Source organism: Pezoporus occidentalis, unplaced genomic scaffold (assembly GCF_034315485.1).
Source record: "Pezoporus occidentalis ecotype Australia unplaced genomic scaffold, CSIRO_AGI_Poc_V1 ctg76, whole genome shotgun sequence".
Classification (NCBI taxonomy): Eukaryota; Metazoa; Chordata; class Aves; order Psittaciformes; family Psittacidae; genus Pezoporus; species Pezoporus occidentalis.
In genome coordinates, this window is record NW_026916115.1 from 1,114,130 (window position 1) to 1,135,273 (window position 21,144).

General features: G+C 45.8%; 1 protein-coding gene across 16 annotated transcripts in view; it reads left to right on the top strand.

The window, feature by feature from the left end:
* Positions 1-21,144, top strand: part of LOC134155273 (regulator of G-protein signaling 8) — a 38,524-nt gene that overhangs the window by 10,670 nt on the left and 6,710 nt on the right. For 2 of the 16 annotated variants that reach the window (XM_062602256.1, XM_062602253.1), the window contains exons 2-6: positions 2,544-2,655; positions 4,000-4,212; positions 10,711-10,769; positions 14,753-14,854; positions 15,792-15,856. In XM_062602256.1, the coding sequence (XP_062458240.1) occupies positions 4,108-4,212; positions 10,711-10,769; positions 14,753-14,854; positions 15,792-15,856 (331 nt within the window). In that variant the 5' untranslated portion in view covers positions 2,544-2,655; positions 4,000-4,107. The other 14 variants (XM_062602266.1, XM_062602258.1, XM_062602255.1 and 11 more) reach the window with 14 other exon arrangements.

Sequence of the window (21,144 nt, forward strand, 5' to 3'; positions counted from 1 at the left end):
AGTTTGAGTGAGCAGTGAGCTACAGCTGAAGGAAAGGAGAGAGCAGCAGGAAGGTTGTTATATCATTCTCAGCTGTGATTAGGAAGGAGCATTGGAAGATGATGGCTCACCTCTGAGTTCTGTGTGCTGCTGCTGCTGCAGCAGCAAGGGTAAATGCAGAATTAACACTTTTGTTTGTTGGTTGGTTTTTTTTTTTAAGACTTTTTCCCCAGAAATGCTTTATCAAGAGTATTGCTCTCAGGGCCATTTATTTTAGGGGAGAGAGACAGGTTATCTCAATAGTCTTTCCTAAAAGAGTTGTTATGCGATGTTCTAGCAAGATAGACTTTCTCCAGAGACTATGCTTTTCCTAAGGAGATGAATCTATTTCGCAGAGCATTTTCTTGTATGTTTCAGAAAACTTATTTCTGTCTCCATTTTTTTGAAAACAACACAATACTCTTTGAGGCCTTGGGTCTGTTGGTCCCCTGTGACGTGGTTGTCTCCCTTACCTCCCAGGCACACAGAAGTTATAATACAGCTGTCTGCGGTCCATGCCTTTGTTCATTACTACCCTTGGCTTGGACTCTGCTTACAGACATTCAGAGTCCTTCATCACCATCCTTTCTGGAAGTCTCCTCCCTTGCTGTTTTCAAATAGGTGTTCAGGAACATGGCCCCAGGATGTGGGACTAACGGAGCAGAAGCCACAGAAGCATCCACGCTTCTGTGGTTTTTCCCTTCATTTCCCCATAGGAGTGAGCTTGCCTTTTCCACCATTTTCAAGACCCATTTAGCCAATAAAAGGCATTCCCAGGGTCACACATGCAAAATCAGACAAGTAGCAGCATCATGTTGTTTCCCGCAAGTGCCAGCACTGCCACATGATTGTTTCTGGATCTCTTAAAGGTGTGGGGTGTCTGAAGAACACCTGGGTGACTAGCTCTGAGGTTTATATTTCTAGGCTGGGTATTACTGGATTCACAACCTGGTTTAAGTAGGCAGAATATGTGTGTGTGAGGGGAAGGGGAGAAAAAATGTCACTGGCAAGCAGCTGCTGGTGAAGCTGTCTGTCCCTGCAAGTACCAGGGTTCCTGAGGTAGAACCAAGCCATCAGCTTTCACAGCCAGGATGAGCTGCTAATTTCAGTCTGCCACTGCCCCAGCTGCCTGCTTTGCAAGATGCTTGGGTTTTGTTTATTCACAAGGGAGCTATGTTTTGTGAGTACCCCATCCACCACAGGGGATGTCTCTGTGAGCAGAGGGCCAGCACTAATGCCATCCTGTATGGCTGTGAATGAATTTGCCCTTTATTCAGTGCTCTCCACCCCTGCTGAGTCAAAGGCCCTGCACTGCTCATAGGCATGCATGGATGCTGCCATTTGCAGCGCTGGTTCAGCTGGGCTTCCTTACCCTGTTTCCTCTAATTCTGGACCAAAAAAGGGTCGTGGAGCAGCAAACACAACAAGACCTCTATTCTTAGCCTGGAATGCCTCAAAGCCGTTTCTCTGGGGTGTAGGGTGATGAATATGCAGTTACTGAAGCTCTCAACAAAGCCGAGTGCATAGCAGCGTTTGTCATTAGCTCTGAACATACACTCCTCTCCCATTGGATCCGTAGCCTTCACTGCAGCTTTTCACAGTTACATAAATATGGCCTATTTTCCCCTCACAAATTAATCTTGCTAAGTTTAGGCTTTTGCACACATACAAAACAAACCCTCTGATTTTTCACATGCAGCTGGATCACCCAGGATCCTGGATCACCCAGGGAGAAGCCATCCCTGATGGTATAAAGCCTTTACAGTGGTGATGGACATTGGCACAGCCAATGTCTCTTTGTGAGTGACGTGACTCTGCGAAGTCCTGGACACTGTGCTGCAGATCATCTGAAATGCCTTGTCCTTTTTTCCCCATGGAAAGTCAGACCCCAGCTGCAAGGATGCTGGAGGGTCTGCCTTCCTGGCAGGCTGCATGGCATCCTGGAAACTGAAAGTTTGGCTGCATGCTTTGGGGCACAGAACAGATGTTCTCACTCTCCAGAAGCCACAGATATGGGTATTATTTTCCCCAAAGATGGTTCATGCCTACCCTGCTTTCAACTAGGAGATTGCACTGCAGCATATCTGCATTAAAACAGCCCTATAGAGAGCAGATGTCATTTGGAAATCTCCCAGCCTTGGGGTATAAGACAGCTGACATGCACCCACTGAGACTCCAGCAGGCTTTATTAGTGATATATATAATACACATGCACAGAGCTGGGAAAAAGATGTCCATGCCCACAAAAAAGATGTCCGTGCCCACCCTTGCAGTGATACTACTCTCTACTTCAGCAGCCTCAAAGGATCCAGCTCCCCAGTGCTGCTGGAGTTTCTGCATACTGGGGAAATGGTCAGGATCCTGGCATAGCTTTACATCTCAGCCTCTTACTCCTCTTGTGGTGGGAATAAGGATTCCTGATTTTAGGTCCTGAAACCATCATCCCCTGAGACAATGTATCTGCTGCTACAGACAGAGGAACCATCCGTAACTATGGATCTACAATGAGACCTTTACTGTTCTAGGGCTGATGGCATGCTGTGACTGAAAATATATTCTGACAGCTCCTGGCAGAGTGACTCACAAGAGAGATGTTTCCTGGAGCTGGGCACCAATGTCCTGAGGCCAGCTGAGCAGGTAGGTGGCTTGTGTGCTGGATTTTGGCTCAGTAGGACTGTGTCCTATCCTGCTCTGTTGCACTGTGATCTCAGGTGAGTCCTTAAGGTGTGTTAGAGATGGGCTTGGCAACGTGGTGTACTTTTAGGTTAACTGCTGTAGAGAGTATCGACTAGGAGACTTCCTGCACTTGTAATTCAATGCATGCCATACGTTGATTTTTATTAACAGCAGCCTTATGGCTAGATATACACGCATCTCTGAAATCACCAATAGGAGACGGTAGAGTAGGGAGCTGCAGTGAACAGGTGACTTGGGTGTTTCAGGGGAGCGTATAGTACCTTAGGTATCTGACTTTGCTGTCATTTTAATCCTTCTGACCAAACTGAGCACCCCAGGCAAGACCCAGCCCCTCTGAGTGGTAAGCCACTAAGGAAGGAAGAGGGGAGGAGGTGTGGGTCTTTCACAAAGCTGAAAAAGGAATCAGGGCCAAATCTCTTACTTCCTTGCAAAGGGGCACCAGCCTCTAAGCATGTGATGCTTTAGAAAAGCACATTGTAAAAATCTGTGGATTGAGGAATTAGTGCCCCTTCGGGGAGGATTACACTATGTCTTTGAATCCCTGGCATTTTGGGTCTGTCACTGCAGCAGATCAGCAGTGTCAGGGACTGCAGGCAGCTCTGTGCAGCATGCACATACATACAGCTTTCTGTGCAACATGCAAGGGGGAGGTATTATGGCTTGAATGCCTTTCCACACTCTCCTGCCAGGCCTTTGGACCTGTATTGACATGACCTGGATAATGGGAATGAGAGGGGAAGGGTGAGCTTTATGTGATGCTGGTGTTTTGGATATTTGCAACCCACTTTCTGTCTGTCTTGGTGCAATACTATCTCCAAAACCTCTGGGTCAGGCTAGCCTTACAACATCCCTTGGTGCAACTGCAGAGGACTGGGGCTGGGGCTTCTTTTTATGTTCAAAGGAGAAAGGAGTCATCAAGGAAAAGCTGAACTCCATCACTGCAATCCCTTCCAGCCCTTTGGCATGGCATTTCCCCTCCCAGGTAAAAGCAAAGACAGAAAACAAAACCCCTGGTGCCTAGGTGGTAGTTTTCCTTGCTCCAATGGTCTGTGAGGTCTTAATCTCTTCCCTGTCTCTTTTCCCCACCATGCCTCTGGCCAGCAGCAGATGCTGGCAAGTTCTCCACGGGCAGCAGCCAGCCTGCAGCAATAATGAGAGCAAGTCAGGCAGTGCCATCCTATACAAGCCTCTGTCTGCTCTGTGTGTGTGCGTTTGCGAGAGTGCGCGCTCTTGTTCTCCCTTCTCCCCCTTCCCTCTCTTTCGTAACCCCCCTCCTTCCACCAGCTCCTATTCTTTTCATGAGATACAGGGCTAGAGAGCCAGGAAAAGTGGCACAGTGCTGCTGCTCCTCCAGAGATAACTGTGGCAGGGCTGGGCCCTTCACCCTCCCCGATGCATCGGGAGTCTGCAGACACTGTTCCTCAGGGTTCCAACCAGCTGTGTCCATCAAGCACCAAAAGCCACGTAGCCACCACCCTACTGCCAGCTGCAAGACAGGTAAGAGCTAGGAGGGCCCTCGTGGGTGATGAAAGACCCTGTGGTCCTTTGCTTGCTTATGAGTCCCTGGGGGGAGGGGTTTTTACTTGCCCCAGTTTTCAGTGGGAAAGATGGCTCCACAGGCAAAACAGGAGAGGAAGGGTGCTGCTCAGATGTCACCCCTATTGATGTCATGGCAGTGCTTCTCCCAGCACATTAATCTCCTGTGGTGTCTTATGAATGGTCAAAGGGACACAGGCACTGCTTCTAATTAGCAGGCAGGGAAAGAGAGCAGCATATTTCGTAAATTAAGCCCAGCCCAGATCTTTCTGGGCTGATACAGGAGCACAGGACTCATTCTAGGGTAATCTCCGTTTCAATGGGATTAGTGGTGGGCCTTTGATGCTGAGAGAAAGCATCAGCCTATGCTGGTGCCTGCAGCTCTTCGATCTTCACCATCCTTTCATCCATCCATCCCCCCCCCCCTTGTTATTTTAAAATGTTGGATTGTATTTCCTCTGGATATTTGGATATCATCTGTGACATTGTGACTAACATCGGGGTTAATGCTGCGACTGAGCTAGTTAAAAATAAGACTACTTGGAGCAAAAAGACAACATGTTGATGGCAAGAGAACAGCATTGAGTAAAGACTGTAGCAAAAACTTGCAGATGGCAGGAGCATGTGCACTCTTTGGGGGAAGAATGGGGAGTTAACTGGTGGGGCTGCTTATTCTTCAGCCCTGACTGCAGGGATGCTGTAACTCACAGAGGCTGCTGCAGCAGCAAGGGTCATCTCTTTGCCATCATTTGATGGGTGGGGGGAATAGACTGGTAATTTGGCACAGCTATGATATACAAGGCACCCACTGTGCTAGCATCTTCTCTCTGTCTGATTATTGCTGCACCCAGTCCCAGAGGAGCAGAGCTGCATTCCCCCATCTGGGGAGTGTACACATTGCATAAAGGGCTGTCCTTTCGCTGTCCTGTTGTGCTGCTCTTCTCTGAGGCTCACTTGTTCCTGCAGTCCCGGGCTCCTCTGAAGCAGCACAGTCTGCCTAGCAGGACAAGCCTGGCCTTGCCCTGCAGTCCTTCCATGTGGCTCTAGAAACACTGCCCATGCTTGACTGGTGCAGGTGCTGGCAGAGGTCAGTGTGCATCTCTATCTAGACTGGCAAGACACAGGTTATGATTGCAGGACAGTCTCCTGAGGAGAGATTGGTGCTGGATGCAGCAGACATTTTTATGAAAGAATCTCCATTTGCCAGAGAATGAGGATGAGCCCATCTAACTCAATTCATTTATGTTTTAATTACGGCTAGAGCAGCAGCCTCCGGAGATGAAAGAGAAATCCCAACTCAACCATGCAGTTAACTCTGTATTTTATTGTATAAATATCCATTCAACTGCTCACATGTTTAAATTAAGCACGTGCTCAGTGGGAATGACCTCCTGGAGCCACACTGTGTATCTATATACTAGTTAATAGCCCCAGTAAATCCTTGCTGTGGGACCTGGATGCTTTGTTGAGCCTGAGTTTTTGAAATAACAGTGATAAGAGCGAAGAAGCATAGACCTTGTCCATCATAAATGGATTTATGACTGCAACCCTGAGATCTTGGGGCTCATTTCTAACATTCAATAAATTACTAGTCTGTTGGGGTGGATCTGTCTTGGCTTCCCAACCATACACACCGATGGCGTTACAGATGCTGCCATACTGACAGCAGCAGTGATGCTGAAAATTGAGAGGACTCCAAGGCTGCACAGAGCAGTTCTGTGTCAAGCCTGATCCTTTCTGCCTCCCTGCTCCACACTAACAGCATCCTCTCCAGTGCGCATACAGAGGCACTGACTAGCTTCTTTACGTGTAACTGCTCCTGGGCATGGGAGCATGTTTCCTCAGAGAACAATTATGAAATTGTAATAAAGGGCTTTAAAGGGAAAATTCTTCCCTTGATTCCTGTCTTGCATGTTGTCTTTCTCAGCCTCGAGCCTCCCACACTGCTTAGCTGTTGGTTTTGCTTGCTACCTGCCTGGAGGAACTGGGGACGGAGTGGAGACCACACAGGCTGGGGCCAGGAACCATCTTGCAGCAGAGGCATCTGTTCTGCTGCAGCAGTCGCAGTGCCTGAGAGCCACAAGCATGTCCAGGAGACACTTTTATCATTGATGCAGGGGAGAATTTAAATAGCCATGCTCTCAAGCTAAGCCAGAGATAGAACTGTGGATTATACTTTATGTAATTCACTTTTATTTTTAAACATAGTCTTTTATTTTCAAGGGGAGTTCAACTCAGTGGGTGTCTCCTCTTTCCTGCACTTGTTAGCACATGTGAAGTGGCTTCTTCTATCAATCCCCCATCTGTTATATCTGCTGCTTGGTTTCCTCACCTACACCTGAAACTCAAGCTCTCCTTGTTTCACCCTTCAGGCTCTCATGCTTGCCTGGCCTGATGTGGAGAATGATTTGAGGTTTAAGGTGAATAGAAAAAATAATCCCTTAAAGACACTCTGAGCTACATGTCTGGATATTTCATGGAGCTCCTTTTTAGGAGGGGGAATCTGTTCTTGTGGCTTTCTTCGTGAGTAAGACAAGTCTGTGATTTGTTTTGCAGTTTAGGAAGGTATCTATGTCAGTTGTAATTTCTTCCTCCCCAGACAGTCACCTTATGCTGGACCACGTGTGTTTTCTAGTGGACCCTCAAACAAGCAGGCAGGCAGCCTGCCATAGTGAGCATAACATTGCATGTCAAATGTCTGTTACTAAAAATTTTCTTCCAGCTTTAACTGCAAATAGTGTTAGAGAACAGCAAGCTCTGGAGGTAATTAACTATTAATCTGAATTACCTTGGGGTCAGGCCCATATAGGTAGCAGTCTGGATTCTGGATAAATTTTGAATGACCATATGTCAGAGGACATCGAATGACACTTAGTGTCATTAGAGATTTGCTAGGATTGTCACTCCAGGTCAAGGGTGGTTGTTCTTTCCAGTCCTCCATCAAGCCCCCTCATATCACACCAGAAGTGGACCAAGTGCTGCAGGCTTGTAGGTGAGATAAAGGCAGGCTTTGCAGCATGCAGGTCACCTGAATTCCCAAAGCAGTGACTACTGTGGGAGGCAATCAACCTCATGTAGCTGGCGTTTTGCAGTCACAGGACCTACATGACTGAGCATCTTCCAGAGAGATCATAGAGGCAACAGGATCTCATGAAAACATTCCAAGGAATGATTCCACCTGTGAGGATGTATCTGCCAAACATCACAGCAGTCTGAATAAGCACTTTCTTGGCACCAGGGAAAACCTCTTGGGCTAGGAAGTTGTGAAGCACACCCTTGAACAAGCTCCTTGCAGCACAGTACTAGAAAAGAGAGATGCTGGCACAGACCCAGGAAAAGTCACAAAGGAAGAGAGAATGCAACCCCAAAGAAGTTCAAAGCCCCTGTGGCATGGATCACTGTAAATATGACAAGGGCACAAAGTCAGAAATGAGAAGGGGAAGTGACAGTGGCAGGCTTGGTGTGACAGCTTGTTAAGCATAGAATAATGGAATCCTAGAGCAGCAGCGGACCCTGTGGAAACAGAGCAAGAGTGAGAAGACACAGAGAAGTCTGCTTAAATGTCAAGGTGAAGGAGTTTGTTTAAGGCAAAGCCACTGGAGATGTGAGCCAAGCAAATGAGCTAGTCAGTGTAGGCATCCTCTGATCTTCCAGCTCCCACCTGAGAAGGGTGATTAGCTGCCAGCCCTGGGAGGAGCATCTCTGTATCTGGAGAGGCAAAAGCCACACAACTACCAGCCAAAGCTGTCTTTGTGATCCTGCTGGATGTGTAACGACAGACGTACTGGAAGGAAGAGATATCTTCAGGCCATGCAATTCTATCTAGCAGTTGGGTGGCAAAAATTGCAACCAAGTGAAACTGTAGGAGGTGTTTGGTCCAGGAGTTTCTGTGTAGAAAAGACTTGAATGATGATCAATGAACAAAACACATGGAATAGGCAGGGAGGTACTTAAAATAATAGGGAGGGTGAAAACAACCCTGAGATGGTGGAGAGAAGGTTAACATCCAGGGAACAGGCTGGCAAATTCCCTTCCACCCTGTCCAGTGACAGACCAACACTCCCAATGCTGCACATGTTCACCACTTGTGTTTTGCTGTTAGCAGGTCATGAGGAAATTGCTTCAATGTATTTGTTGGAGAGATTTAAAATTTTGGATGGGATTCAAGCCTAATATCAAAATGAGTTTTTTCATTAAAAGCTTTTAAATAGAAGCTACAGAGTAGTGAAAAGCAGGAGAGCTGTTTTAGAAGGAATTTGCCATAAAACTCTTCTGCTGCACAGAAGCTTTCTAAAATATTACCCTGTAAAAAATGTAATTCTCTTTACCTGCAATTTAATTACATTTCCCATAGTGCCCGTGTCACCACAGTTCACTTCTTTTTACTCTGCATTAACTCACACCTGGCTGCAACAACTAGAAGAAAAAACTTGATGTTCAGAGTTGTTTGTGGGTTGTTACAGGATCTCACTGAGGTCACAAAAAAGTTTTACTTATGCATTGGAGAAACAGGAATATAGAAATATGGTCTCTGTCTAAGTTGGTGATGGCTGTGAGATGGCAATATAGAAAACTGGTGTAAAAGCAGGAGACGAAGTGGGAGCACTCATGCGGTCCTCTGATTTATCCCATCCAGAGTTAGTGGATCAGAGTTTTTGATCTGTTTGAGACTGCAGCAAAGTCCAGGGACCAGAATTATCTAGAGCTTTGTTGAATAACATTTTGTTGACCTCCTCCACCCCACAGTGTCTGTGTGTGTAAATGAGATCTGAGAGTTGCCCTGGAAGTATTATAAAAACAACACTTGTGATACCCTGCAATTGCTCAGAGAGAACCTGGAAATGTGGAAATGCATTAGAACAAAAATGACACCACAGAAGTTAAACCCTTGGTGATGTTGTATTAAATTTGCCTTATGTTCAGGGCAAGGGCTGAAGCTGAGCGTTATTTAACTTGAACAAAACAGCCTGTCATAGCAGAGGCATAAGATGAACCTCAACCTTTGACCTGGGCTGAGAGGAGATTGTATCTGCCATGGTGTTTTCTCAATGCTTGTCTTCTGATAACTGGAGACATGATTAACCTGAGTCAGGATGACCTGGGCTTTGTGGTGGGAGGATGCGAACAAGGCAAATATTTCCTTTTCACATTGAGCTGTGAAAGAGGGGATCCAAGTTGATGGAGAGCTGGGATCATTACTGCAGTGCTACTAATCCCTTTGTTTTTGTAGTAAGTTTTGCAAGATTCTGTTTCTGCCTAGGGATGTTGCCTGGTGATAATGTGCTATCTCAAGACATGCTTCCTGCTAGTAGCACCAGGATGTTAGGCACAGCAGTTTTTTAGCAGAGGAGAGGCTACATGTTTCCAGGAAAAGGACGATGATTTGTTTAACTGCAGAGGGCCTTTTTTGTTTGTTTTTGTTTGTTTGTTTGTTTATAGTTGATCATTATGTTCAAGAAAGCAATAAAGCAACGGAGATCCCATGGCTTGAGCTCTCAGTGAGTCAGTGACACACAGCAGTGGCTGTGCAGCCTGCGTGACGCCCAGATGTTGTGCTAAGCTGAGAGTTGGGGCTGTGCTGCAGCTGCACTGTGTCGGAGCCCTGGGTTAGGTTGTTGTTAGAGTCTCTGGGGTGAGGCACTGGACATCCTATATGCATCCTTTGAAGGATGAAGGTGTGGGTGTAGGAGTGAAAAGGGAATTGGAACCTATAACGATGGGGTGAGCACACTGAGGGAGGTTGCAGGGAGTGAGCAGGACTGCACACATCAGGTGAGAGAAAGGGGGAGGTGGATGCAAGGGGTCAGTCACATTAGTGACTTGCCAAGTGGATTTTTTTTCTTCTGTCATCCCATACCCTGCAGAAAGGTCCTCCCTTGCCTGTTGCCAAAATTTTATTTGGCCCTGCTGACATCTGGTCACTTTAATTAAACTCTCCCATCCCTAATGTCTGTGGCAACTCCTGATGATCTGCGATCTGAGGGCAGCAACCTTCCCTAAACCTCAGAGGAGCCGATTAAAATGGTGCAGGCGGATGCTTTTCTCCAACATACCGAGGGTGACAACAGAGAGTGCTTTTGCAGGCATCTCCCCCTCCCCACCCCCAGATGCTCCCTGCCAGACTTTGGCATCCACCGCACGTGCAGAGCAGTCCCCCATCTCCAACGGGGGAGAAGCTGGGCTTTTGCTGCCAGGTGGGTGCGGAGGGGATGCAGCGAAACGTGCTGCTCTGGTGGGCTCCCCGGCAGTGCCGCTGATGAGCAGTGGGAGCCAGCTGCACAGCAGAGCATCAGTCTGCTGGCTTGAGGCTGCTGTAGGGGTTTGCTGGATGTGAGAGAGCTGCTCTGAGCTGCGCTGCTGCTGGCCGGAGAGAGGTGGGGAGGGGAGGGGTGTCAAAGTGAGACTTTCACCCTGTGCAAGGGGTTGTCTCTGAAGAAGACCATTCTGCTCTCTCCCCAGAGCCTCTCTGACCACGCTGTCGGCACAGACCCACTGGCAGAGAGGACAGGTCAAAGGCAGTGAGTATCTTTTTTTCTGTCTGCAGTGCCTCTGTTCAGTTTTTTCTGGCTTTTGCTGCATTTGAATGAATGCTCTTAATATCTTGAAGCCCCTGAGATCTCATGGTTTGTTTTGTTTAGGTTTTTTTTGTTGTTGTTGCATTTGTTGTGGGGTTTTTAATCTTTGTGCTGCTGTTTTTTTTTCTATTGGGATGGTTTCTTTATCTTTGCTCAGGTGATCTCCTGGGGTGGCTTGATAACCTGCATGTCACAATCATACCCTTTCTGTCTCCCAAGGAGAAAGCCCAAAACACATTCATGTTGAGACTGGCAATTCTCCTTGAGTGGGGTCCTTTTGTAGGAGGGGGAGGTAGGATGAAGGATGGAGTGAGATGCAAAAAACCTCACCATGGACATCTACCAGGATGCCTTTACCAGACAGCACAGATTGTATTTTTAAAGTCAAAATTGACTGGCTTTATTTGCAATCAGAGGAAATATCCGTGGGTATGTCAGCTTAGCAGTGGGATTGCCTTCACAGGAAATGTAGGTCTTGGCATCTGTGAAGTCATACAGACTTTGGGATCACAGGGAAGTTTGATGCTGCCTAGCTGTGCAGGTTGTTGTTGCGGGGGCTGGCAAGTGGGTGGGAGCAGGGGCAAGCAGAAGGCTATTTCCTAACAGTATCCCAAAAAGCAGGCTGCTAGAGGAGGCTGCAAGGGAGAGGGCACCTAGCTTTGCTTCCAGCTGTCGCTTTGCAATAGCAGCAGGAAAGAGGAGTAGGGGCTGCTGGACTCTAGAAAATCATGTGCTATGGCCCCACATGCGGGTGAGGCTGTTAATGAGAAAATTTGAAAGGGCTTAAGGAATTACAAGGATTGATTTCAGTTAAAGCGCATTGAAGCAGCCGGTTGGGGGAAGGATTAAGGAAATACACTCACTGGCATGTAGCACAATCCCAGTTCCATTAATTTAGTTGGGAAGAGGCTTTGTGCATTTTTAATGTAATCAGATTTTAAAAGGGACGTTGCATTGGACAGCCCAAGCTCTAGGATCTCCCCTGGCCCCAGCAGAGCAGGGTCCTGGTTCCTTTGCACACAGCCTCTACTTTTACCAGTTCTTTTGTCTCCTCCTCCATTTATTTCTTGTGACAAGAGGACATGGAGGTTACCTGGAGCTTGGCCCTGTCCTGGCAAATAAGAAACCTTTGCCCTTAGCTCACCATACAGTCCTGCTCTATTCCATTGGTCTCCTGGCTGGTGGACCTCACCTTCACACTCTGATGTGAGATTTGTTCAGTCAGCTAACCATGTGCCAAGGCTCACAGGGACTTTACCATCCCTTCCTTCCCCTGTACCTCCCTCCTTCCTTCCTTCCCCTTTGCAGACTGTACATCTCCTTGGTGGCTCCCCAGAGGCTCCCACCACCCCAAAGAGGAGATGCTTTCTTTGAGTTATTTTTGTATGAATGCTTAAGCCTGTGATGGTGAAAGGACCAGCATCTGCAGACACATGAAAGTCCTCCTTTATTCTATTTGCAGTGCCAGCTTTTCCATGATGCCTGGCCAGTAACATCAGCCATGACCTGGAAGGACAGGGACAAGAGGTAGTTTGGTCTTCTTAGCGAGGTCAGCCCGGAGCTCTGCCTGTTGAGGAAAGAGACCTTCAGAGGTGTTGAATGATGAGTGCGATAATGCCAACTCCTGCTGCTCCATGGTGAGCTGTGACACCAAACTCAAATCACTTTAGACCTGAAGTTGGACTTAACCTGCGGTCTTGGTCTTAGAAGGAAATGCTGTCTCTCCGCTGTGATCATCCCTTAACTCTGAACGTCTTCCGCTGAAAAACTGACCTTCTGCGCTAGGAGGCAAGGATCAAATGGGTTGAGAACAACTGGCCCTCCTTTTGTTTTCCAGAGAATCCTTTGGTACATTTTTAAGTGCTAGGACATGAAACAGTAAATCCCTCCTTCCTGCACTCCTGCCTCCTGCAAACAGCCCCAACTGCTGTCCAAGCCAGCCAGTTAAAGGATTAACTATAACTGGATGCCTGAATGGCTGCCTTACTGATCCCACGGAGGTAACTGAAAAGACATGATGCATCTCTCCTCCCTGCCCATCCTGTCATTGCCTACCTTGTCCAGCAAGCCCTTCAGCTTGCTGTGGTGCCCCTCTTCCCTCCTGCCCTTCCCTGCCCTCTGCACCTCCCACAGACCCAGATTTTTTTTCCTCTCTCCTGTGTCCTGTCTTGGAAGTCCTCACCTAGAGATCAGTGTTCCACAAGAGACAAGTTCCTTGCAGGTGGCGCAGTGTCTCTGTCCCTCAAACACTCTGATTCCCTGCTGCAGTGCCTTGATCTCAGGCATCAGAGAGAAATCTGAGCAGCACTGCGGTAATCTGTGTCACACCTTTCACTGCGAAATTCGTGAGCTTGCTAGAAAAAAATAGTGCAGACAAGACAAAGGTTGGAGGTGGGAGGTATCAGGAAAGGTACCAGAAAGATCCTATAGTGGGCTCAATGTCTGTTTGAGCACAGCAGGTCCAGCATGCTCAGCCAGGAACACAGCACTTTACACACACTATTGTTGCACTGATGTTTGAGGTTTATGTAGTGTAGCATCCCAAAACCACTAACCATGGGTCCATATTTTGAGGCTGTGCAACAATTCCTGCAACGGAAGATCTCCAGGTTTTTGTGCTTGTTAACTGCTGCGAGCTGCCTGTGCTGCGCCAGGGAGACACTCATTGCATTTAATTAACATTTAATTTGCTTTAAGATTACATTAAAATGTGCAATAATAGAAACTCTCTGAAGGGCGGGAGGAGAAGGGGGAAACAGGCATGCTACAGATTGGCTCAGTTGCTGGTGCTGAAGTGTTCTGCAAGAATTACATATGGAAGAGAAAAATAATGTACTTCCCTCTACAGTCACAGAAAGTATTTAGCATCTGTTTGGCAGCAGGGCTCAGGGAAAGGCTTTCTTCAGCTAAGTGTGTCTAGCAGCTGAGAAGTGGAGAGTAGGTCACTAAATCTTCCTCCTGTGGTCCAGAGGCTAGGATGGCCTTTTTTGATGTCTTGGGAATCTAGCAGAAGAGATGACCTTGGGCTGGAGAGGCAAACCACATGCTCTTCCCTTCTAGAGACCATGTAAAGTCATTAACAGGCATCTCTGTGTTTTTGAGAGGAAATGATGCCAGTCCTGTATAATGCATGTATGTGTTTTTTTTCCCCCTTTCCTTTTGTGTTCTTCCATGTCCCAGGATTATGTAATCAAGGATGCTGTGGAAGCATTTTCTATCCTGGGAAGGGGCTGGCAAGGACATGAGGGGCTGATGGAGGCACAAAGGCTCTGAGTCTGGTTTGAAATTCAGAGGGAAAAAAGCAATAAAGCCATTTTCTGCCTGGATAAACCTGTCAGGAAAGAGGCAGTTTTAACCTGCTTATGTAACCCTGAGTCTAAAGAAGCTACTTGGGATTGATCCTAGCCACAGTTTCATGGCTCTGCTGCACAGGCTCACCTTGTAGGTGCCTTACTCCCTCTATTTTTCCTCCCTCCCCCTCCTGCCCTCAAACCCTGGTATTTGGGCTTTTTCTGGTGCTGCTGGATCATGGTGACTTGTTTCCGGTATTGCTGCCCTTTGCTCTCCTTCCACACCTCACCAGAGCAGGATTTCCAAGAAACCATCCCAAAGCGCAGTCTTTGAAAGTCTTTTTGCCAGTCAGAGCAGCTGAATGACTGGTGTGGGTGAGCCTTCAGCTGCTCTGGTACTGTCTGTCCTTAGAGACTGTTTGGCATCTCACTGAAGATGTTTCAGGGTCCCTCCCACAGATGAGGGAACCAAGGACACAGGTCTGATGAGGCACAGAGACACTGTGTTTTTTTTGTTCTATTTTATTTTGGTTTGGTTTGGTTGTTTGCTTTTTTTTCCGCTCTGGCTAGACTTGTAATCAGTGTCTTTTTTGGTTTTCCCCTGCTTACACCCCTGCTCCCCCATATTGACCACAGGAACAGAGGAATGAGGACTCGCCTGGGCTGCCTGTCTCACAAATCAGACTCATATAATGATTTCACAGCTATTCTTCCGGACAAGCCCAACCGGGCTTTGAAGTGAGTATAGCTGCAGCATCTCACCCCAACCCCATTTCTGTCCTTCCCCTCCCTGCCCACCACCTCTTCCAGTATTATCTTTCTTTTGTTGTACTTTGTATAAGCTTTGACTGGTTCTTTTAGCCACAAGGAAGAAGGAAAACAAAACTGTGCTGATACAGAAGGAACAGCGTTTTCAGAAAATACCCTGATCATTGATATGAGTTCTCCTGTGAGACAGGACATGTGCACTGTCCCCACTGCTGTACATGGAACATGTTTGCACATATTTGAGGATGTAATTTACCCCTCTGTCATCACAAATCAAAGTCTGAACAGTTGACTCGGTGTAAGTGGTGACCAGCAATTTCAGGTCACTGTCTGCTTTAGCTAAGCCTTGCTATTAAGCACTACCCAGAAAGTTCTGTGTTAGTCTGCACAACAGTTAAGATAGATGCTTCAGACAATCCAGAGTCCTGATTTGAGATGAGTGGGATGGGATTAATGTGTTCACAAGTCACTGCTTAGACCTGAACTGAGACTTTAATCTTCTCCTGAAAGTCAAGAAAGAGAGATTAACAGTCCTGCAGGGATGGGTTTAATTTTGCTTGACTTTTGGCTTTTACAGTGTAAACATCTACATCTGAACTTGTTCTCTGGGCCTCTGCTTAGAGTCAGTGAGGAAAAATTAGTCCTTTTTTGGGTGTGATTCATCTGGCCTATTTTACCCACTTACCTGGGGATGTGAGCTGAAGAGAGTCAAGTCCCTGTAAGTCCCTCTGTTTCCTCTCACTGATTCTAAAGGGAGCCAAGGTGACTTGCTCACCTGGAGACCTTGACATTGTAGACCTCCAATGTTAAGTGAGAATTGAGCCTTCCTTGGTGTCCTTGTCAAACAGCCATAGAGGTAACCAGTGGCCATGGGTTGTCTGTAACTTACCCCTTCCTTTCTTTACAGAAGGCTGTCAACAGAAGAAGCATCAAGATGGGCAGACTCTTTTGATGTCCTTTTGTCCCATAAATGTGAGTAGAGATCAAATTCTACCCTTTTTGCCCTCGTACCCTTGATACTGGTTGTAGCTAGAGCAAACAAAATATGCATTGCATAGAGCAGAAATGGTCCTTCAGATAGCTCCACTAGGCAATGCTCGCAATCATTTATAGGCAGGACTTGTCCTCTGGTTAAAAGGAATGAATTTATGTGGGTTTCCTTCCTGGCTTTGCTCTTCAGTGATTGATCACAACTGATAAAGTCATTAGCCCAAGGTCTAGCCTTCTCCAGCTCATGGGAATGTGCTAGAGGGAGGACCCCAGGGCTGTAGCCATGTGTACCATCCTTTGGAATGTACTCCTGGATCCAGTCTTTCCACACAAGCAAACGGCAGGTTCTCAGCTGTCTAAAGCCCCCTGAGATCCGTGACACCATTTTGTTTCTCTCTCCCTCCAGCTGCTCTTCTGAGCTGCTGTACAGCTATGCTGTGTTGAAGTGCAGCCTTTTCTACAACACAACGGTGTACATGGTTCAGTAACCTTGAACAACTTGCTCTGTAAAAGAGAAATCATGCGTGGTAGCCCTTAGCAGAATCCAATTTACAGTTGCCAGTGCAAACTTGAAAATTTCACATCCCGAAACCTTATGCAAACGTATAATCAGTGCACCCCACTCCATTCAATAGATCAGTTCTGTTCAGAAAACATTATTCAACTTCAACAACATTTTCACACTGGAAAATTATAAACAAGACAGAGAAGCTCACAGTATAAGTTCATTGATGGTTTCTATTGGAGAATAAAACAAGAGAGAGGGTTGGAGAAAAGTCAATGTGGATAGTGAACTGGTTTATTGCAACAAGGAACTGTCTGGCTTTCTTAGAGATTCAGATTTTTCTGCACTTAATTTTTAAAATATAAGTGTAGAGTAATATTATTTTTTATATAAAGTGTAATTTTGCTGGATTTCTACTGATATGACAACAGTTTTGGCAGGAAATTAAGTGAACACTTTAAACAGGCTGGGTGACCAAGGCAGAAAAAGCAATACACAATTTTAGCAGCAGTATCTTGTTGAGATTGTTGCTCTTGTAGCCAATAGGGAAAAAAAAATAAAATATGGTGTTGCTGGGTATGGCTAAGAGGAAATGTTTATTTTGTGGAAATTCAAAACAAGAAGGGAAAAATGTACCAGTTTGACTATTGGGTGCCTGGGGAATGAGGAGGGGCGAGGACAGGATATTCACATCAGCATTTCAATTCTGTACTCGAGCCCCTGTTCCACCTTCACCATTGTAAAAGCTGAAATTTTCCTTCTTAGGTATAGACTGCAGCAAAAGTTCTTTTGTTACAAAAGCCAGTGAATTTGCACATCTGTGAACTGACATTATACAGATTGTTCCCTCTTCAGCTGACTGCTGCAAATGCTAAATCACACCTTATTTCAATTATTTTGTCCAACAGCCTCCACAAGAGTTTCTGGGTTTATTAATAGATTAGCCTTATAGAGTGATGAATTATCAGAATTTTTCCTGTCTCTAGAGTGGAAAGTATCTGTGATAACTCTTGTACCTAATGAAAAATATTCAGTTCCCAATAACAATAGAAGGTGATCTTTAAAATTTAAATTAGTCTTTTTCTTTCTTTCTTTTTTTTTTTTTTGTTTTTTTTAATCAGCAGTCACAGTGACATTGCCTGGTGATTGGTGAAAAAAAAATGTTGTTTAATAAACTAATTTCTAAAGGAATATATTACAACTGTTCTGCACCTGAAGTTTCTGGAATTGCAAGCCTGGCAGTCAAGGGTTATAATGATGCAAATGCAGAAAGCTCTGTTGAAACAAAAGTGTTCTTCTAGTTACACTGGTTTAAAGGAGACAAAAGCATGTATCCATAAATTGAGTTATATTGTAAAGCCATTGTGGTTTTACTTATCTATACTTGTATCAAAACCACAGAGCAATGCCAGAGATCTGCTATGAAAGCAGAACAAGAGAATTGCATTTTTGCTGTTAGAGATGTGCTGATGTTAGACAAGTAAGGGTGTCTTTTGCTTTATCTGAACAAAATCTGAGAGTAAGAAAAGCAGTGCCTGGCCTGGCTGCATCTGTCTGTAGTGAAGCTGCCAACTAATGTTGTACTTTAGGTGGTGAGAGAAGGACAGAACTGTCTCAGTGTAATTTCCCTGTGACTGCCCAGGTGAACAATATTAGCCAGGGAAAAGCTGAATTCATGCTTGGGGGCATGGGCTAAGCAGCAGCTGGGCTCAGGGAGAATTTTGCCTGGGGCTCACAGCATCAGCAGGTAGACCTCTTCTGATTGACGTATCTGTCATAAAATCTTTCTTTACTAGATGGACAATTCATCTATTTTGGAAGGGAGATTGTGATGCTGATTTCAGGGGTTTGAGTGGTGCTTTCTGCTGTGGTCAGATGTTAAAGTGGTTTAGGGTCCCCTCCAGCCAACCTGTTCTGGGGGAAAAACCCAGAGTGCTCAAGTAGCACACAGGGGATGGATGTAGCAGCTGAAAATGAAGCAATTGTTGTGGGTAATATTGCAAGGGGTTGGACAGTGCAGAAAAGAATTCCAGAACAAGAAAGTGGATCAGAGCTCCCTAAAAGACTCTCTGAAGTGCCAAGACGAGCAGGCTGCCTTTGTATATGGAGGAGGTTCATGGGGCTGCAGTACTCTTTAGAGGAAAGGCAAACTGTACTCTTCCACTTCCTATTTTCACGAGTCTCCAAAAGATTTCTAAATGGAAGGTACCAGAATAGGTACCATGCATTATGCAGACTCTATGGAGAGTGTCATTATGCTAATTTTTGTCAAATATCCTTTGAAGTGTGATGACCCTCTGGAGCCCTCCTGCCCCTCCTCTCTCCCCACATTGTTGTTTTAATAAATTACCTCTGTAGGTAATGTTTGATCCTGACATACTGCTGTCTGGCAGTATCTTGAGCAGAGGTTTGGAAACTCTTAGGTTTTGAAGCAGTTCTGTGTCTGCAGAGATTCCCAGTCTGGGCAACATCCCTCTGTACAGAGTGATCTGATTTGAATTAATTCCCTGGTCATTTAAGGAATAATTTGTGTTGACATTAGCAAGAGATTGTGAGTAGGGAAGGCAGAAAGGCTCTCTCTGTTAAACCCCTACCTTTCTTTGCACTGGCACTGGGACTTCAACATCACAGCCTAGTAGGATGCAGCTCAGTTCTGTTTCATTGATACCTCTGGATGAATAAGTCAATATAATGATATCCTACTTGTTTTTGCTAATGGGTGAAGCAAATCAACTTGAAACTGGCTGACTGGTCAACCAGTCAGTCCCCTTTGTAGCAGGAGCCTTGTCTGAGTTCACTGCAAGAGACACAAGCACAGTGTAGCAGTGTTCCCTGGGGTCAAGGCTTCTGAGTGTGGCAAGCAACAGGAGAGAGGAGTTTGATTTTACTTACAGCAGGAAACTGGGAGACAGATCGTATGCAGCATGCTTCCTTGGGTGTCCAGGAAGCAAAACCAGTGTTTTTTACATGCTAGATTTTGGCATCTTTTCCCATTTTGTGCCAGTGCAGATTAGTGAAGGCTCCCAGGGACTTGGAGCTCAGTGTGGTCTGCATAGTCTGTGTGCGTTCATATGAGTAACTGCGTAGTAGTCCCCTCTCTGTACCCATGCCCAGGAGGTACAGGCTGGTCAGCTAGATGGAGATGTCTTTTGACAGGCTGCTGGAGGGAAACACAAGCAATAACATGTCTCATTTTGCATCCCTTACAGGCTGGACATGCATGGCTTGACATTTGTCCAGAATCCAGCCGGACAGTTTGTCCTCAACCTTTAGTCACTTTTCAATGAAGCATACAACACAAAAAACCTTTGCCCTGAATTTACATTTTTTATCTCAATCCCCTCTCCCCCATTTTTGTGATCTCTGTACTCTTCTGACCAAACTTTATTGTTGTCCTCCTCCTTCTGTTGTCTACACATTGCTCCTCTTCCTACGCAGCACAGGAATATCCCAGCCTACTCCTAGTTCTTTCTAAGCCAGAACAGCATTAGCATTAGCATTGTGCTGGTGACAGGCACCTAACGTTCAATGAAGCAATGCTAAGCATCATTGAGAGTATGAACATATGCTACACAGAGCATTGCAGCCTTGCCTCTTCAGGCCTGGACCAAATAGGCTCCATAGAGCTATTCCATCTACCAGCCATAATGACTCCACTGTTATTCCCTGTTTGATTGCCCTGATGGTGTGAAATGCATGCATTAAATAAATTACTGCTGATCCCTTTCTCACTCTGACAGTGGCTAATATTTGGTTATTAAACTGTCTGCCTGAATGATTTAAGCCACTAATCTCGGCTCTTCCTCATGTTGGGGAAGCTTGTGTTAGTTAAGACCTCTGTTGTGTTTTGTGCTAGCCACTTCAGTCCCTTCCTCCACAGCCCTTTTTGCTGGAAAGATCCATTCTCCATGGCCCGAAGAACATCATTTGAATGGGATGTCACGAGCATCTGAGTTGAGTCCCTATCCAATGACATAGTCATTGACCTGCCTGGCAGTCATCATCTATAAATCAAAAAATTCCTGTCATTGTTCAATTCACAGGTGACCTGCAGAATTATAGCTGTACAGTGCACTGCAGTATCGTGGGATAGGGTAACGTACAAGAACTTGCCCAATCCTTCCTGTCAGTCCTCTTGTGCATTCCCTTGGTTTATCTGAATGGAGAGTAGGCATTTCAAAGCTTACATTTACACTGCAAAAGTAAAAAAGCAAATGTCTTTCATTTCTCTTTCAGGCTTTAGACACTCAACAGAAGAGCTCATTTCTTTGCCTTCATCCTATCTACTCCATCAGTACTGATATACTTCTTTGGCTTCACACAAGGCTCACCACTGTTGAGTCTAATTCCTGAATAATAGGTCAATAGTTGTCTTGAAGGGCTGTGGATCTATATTAGTATATATGAGTATATCTCTGTCTTCTCAAATGGACATACCTTTAGGCTACACATGTTAAGGATATCTTATGCTGCTGCATCTGAAGGCCTCTTATCCTGCTTTTCATTTTTATGCTTTTTTCTGTAAAACATCCCTGTGGAGTCATATTTTTGGGTTCTCAGATCATCTTCCAGGATATTTCAAGAGGCTGCCTCAGTAGGTGATGCTCATACCACACTGCAATTCAGTGCTGGTTGCCCCAGTAAAAACGCTGCCCAGCTGGGTGAGATGAGCTTTAAAATACAATCATTCATGAGCAATGCTTCCTTGATAGCCTTCCTGTGTAGGACGAGATTAAAGTCAACATCCAGGTCAAATTCCAGCAAG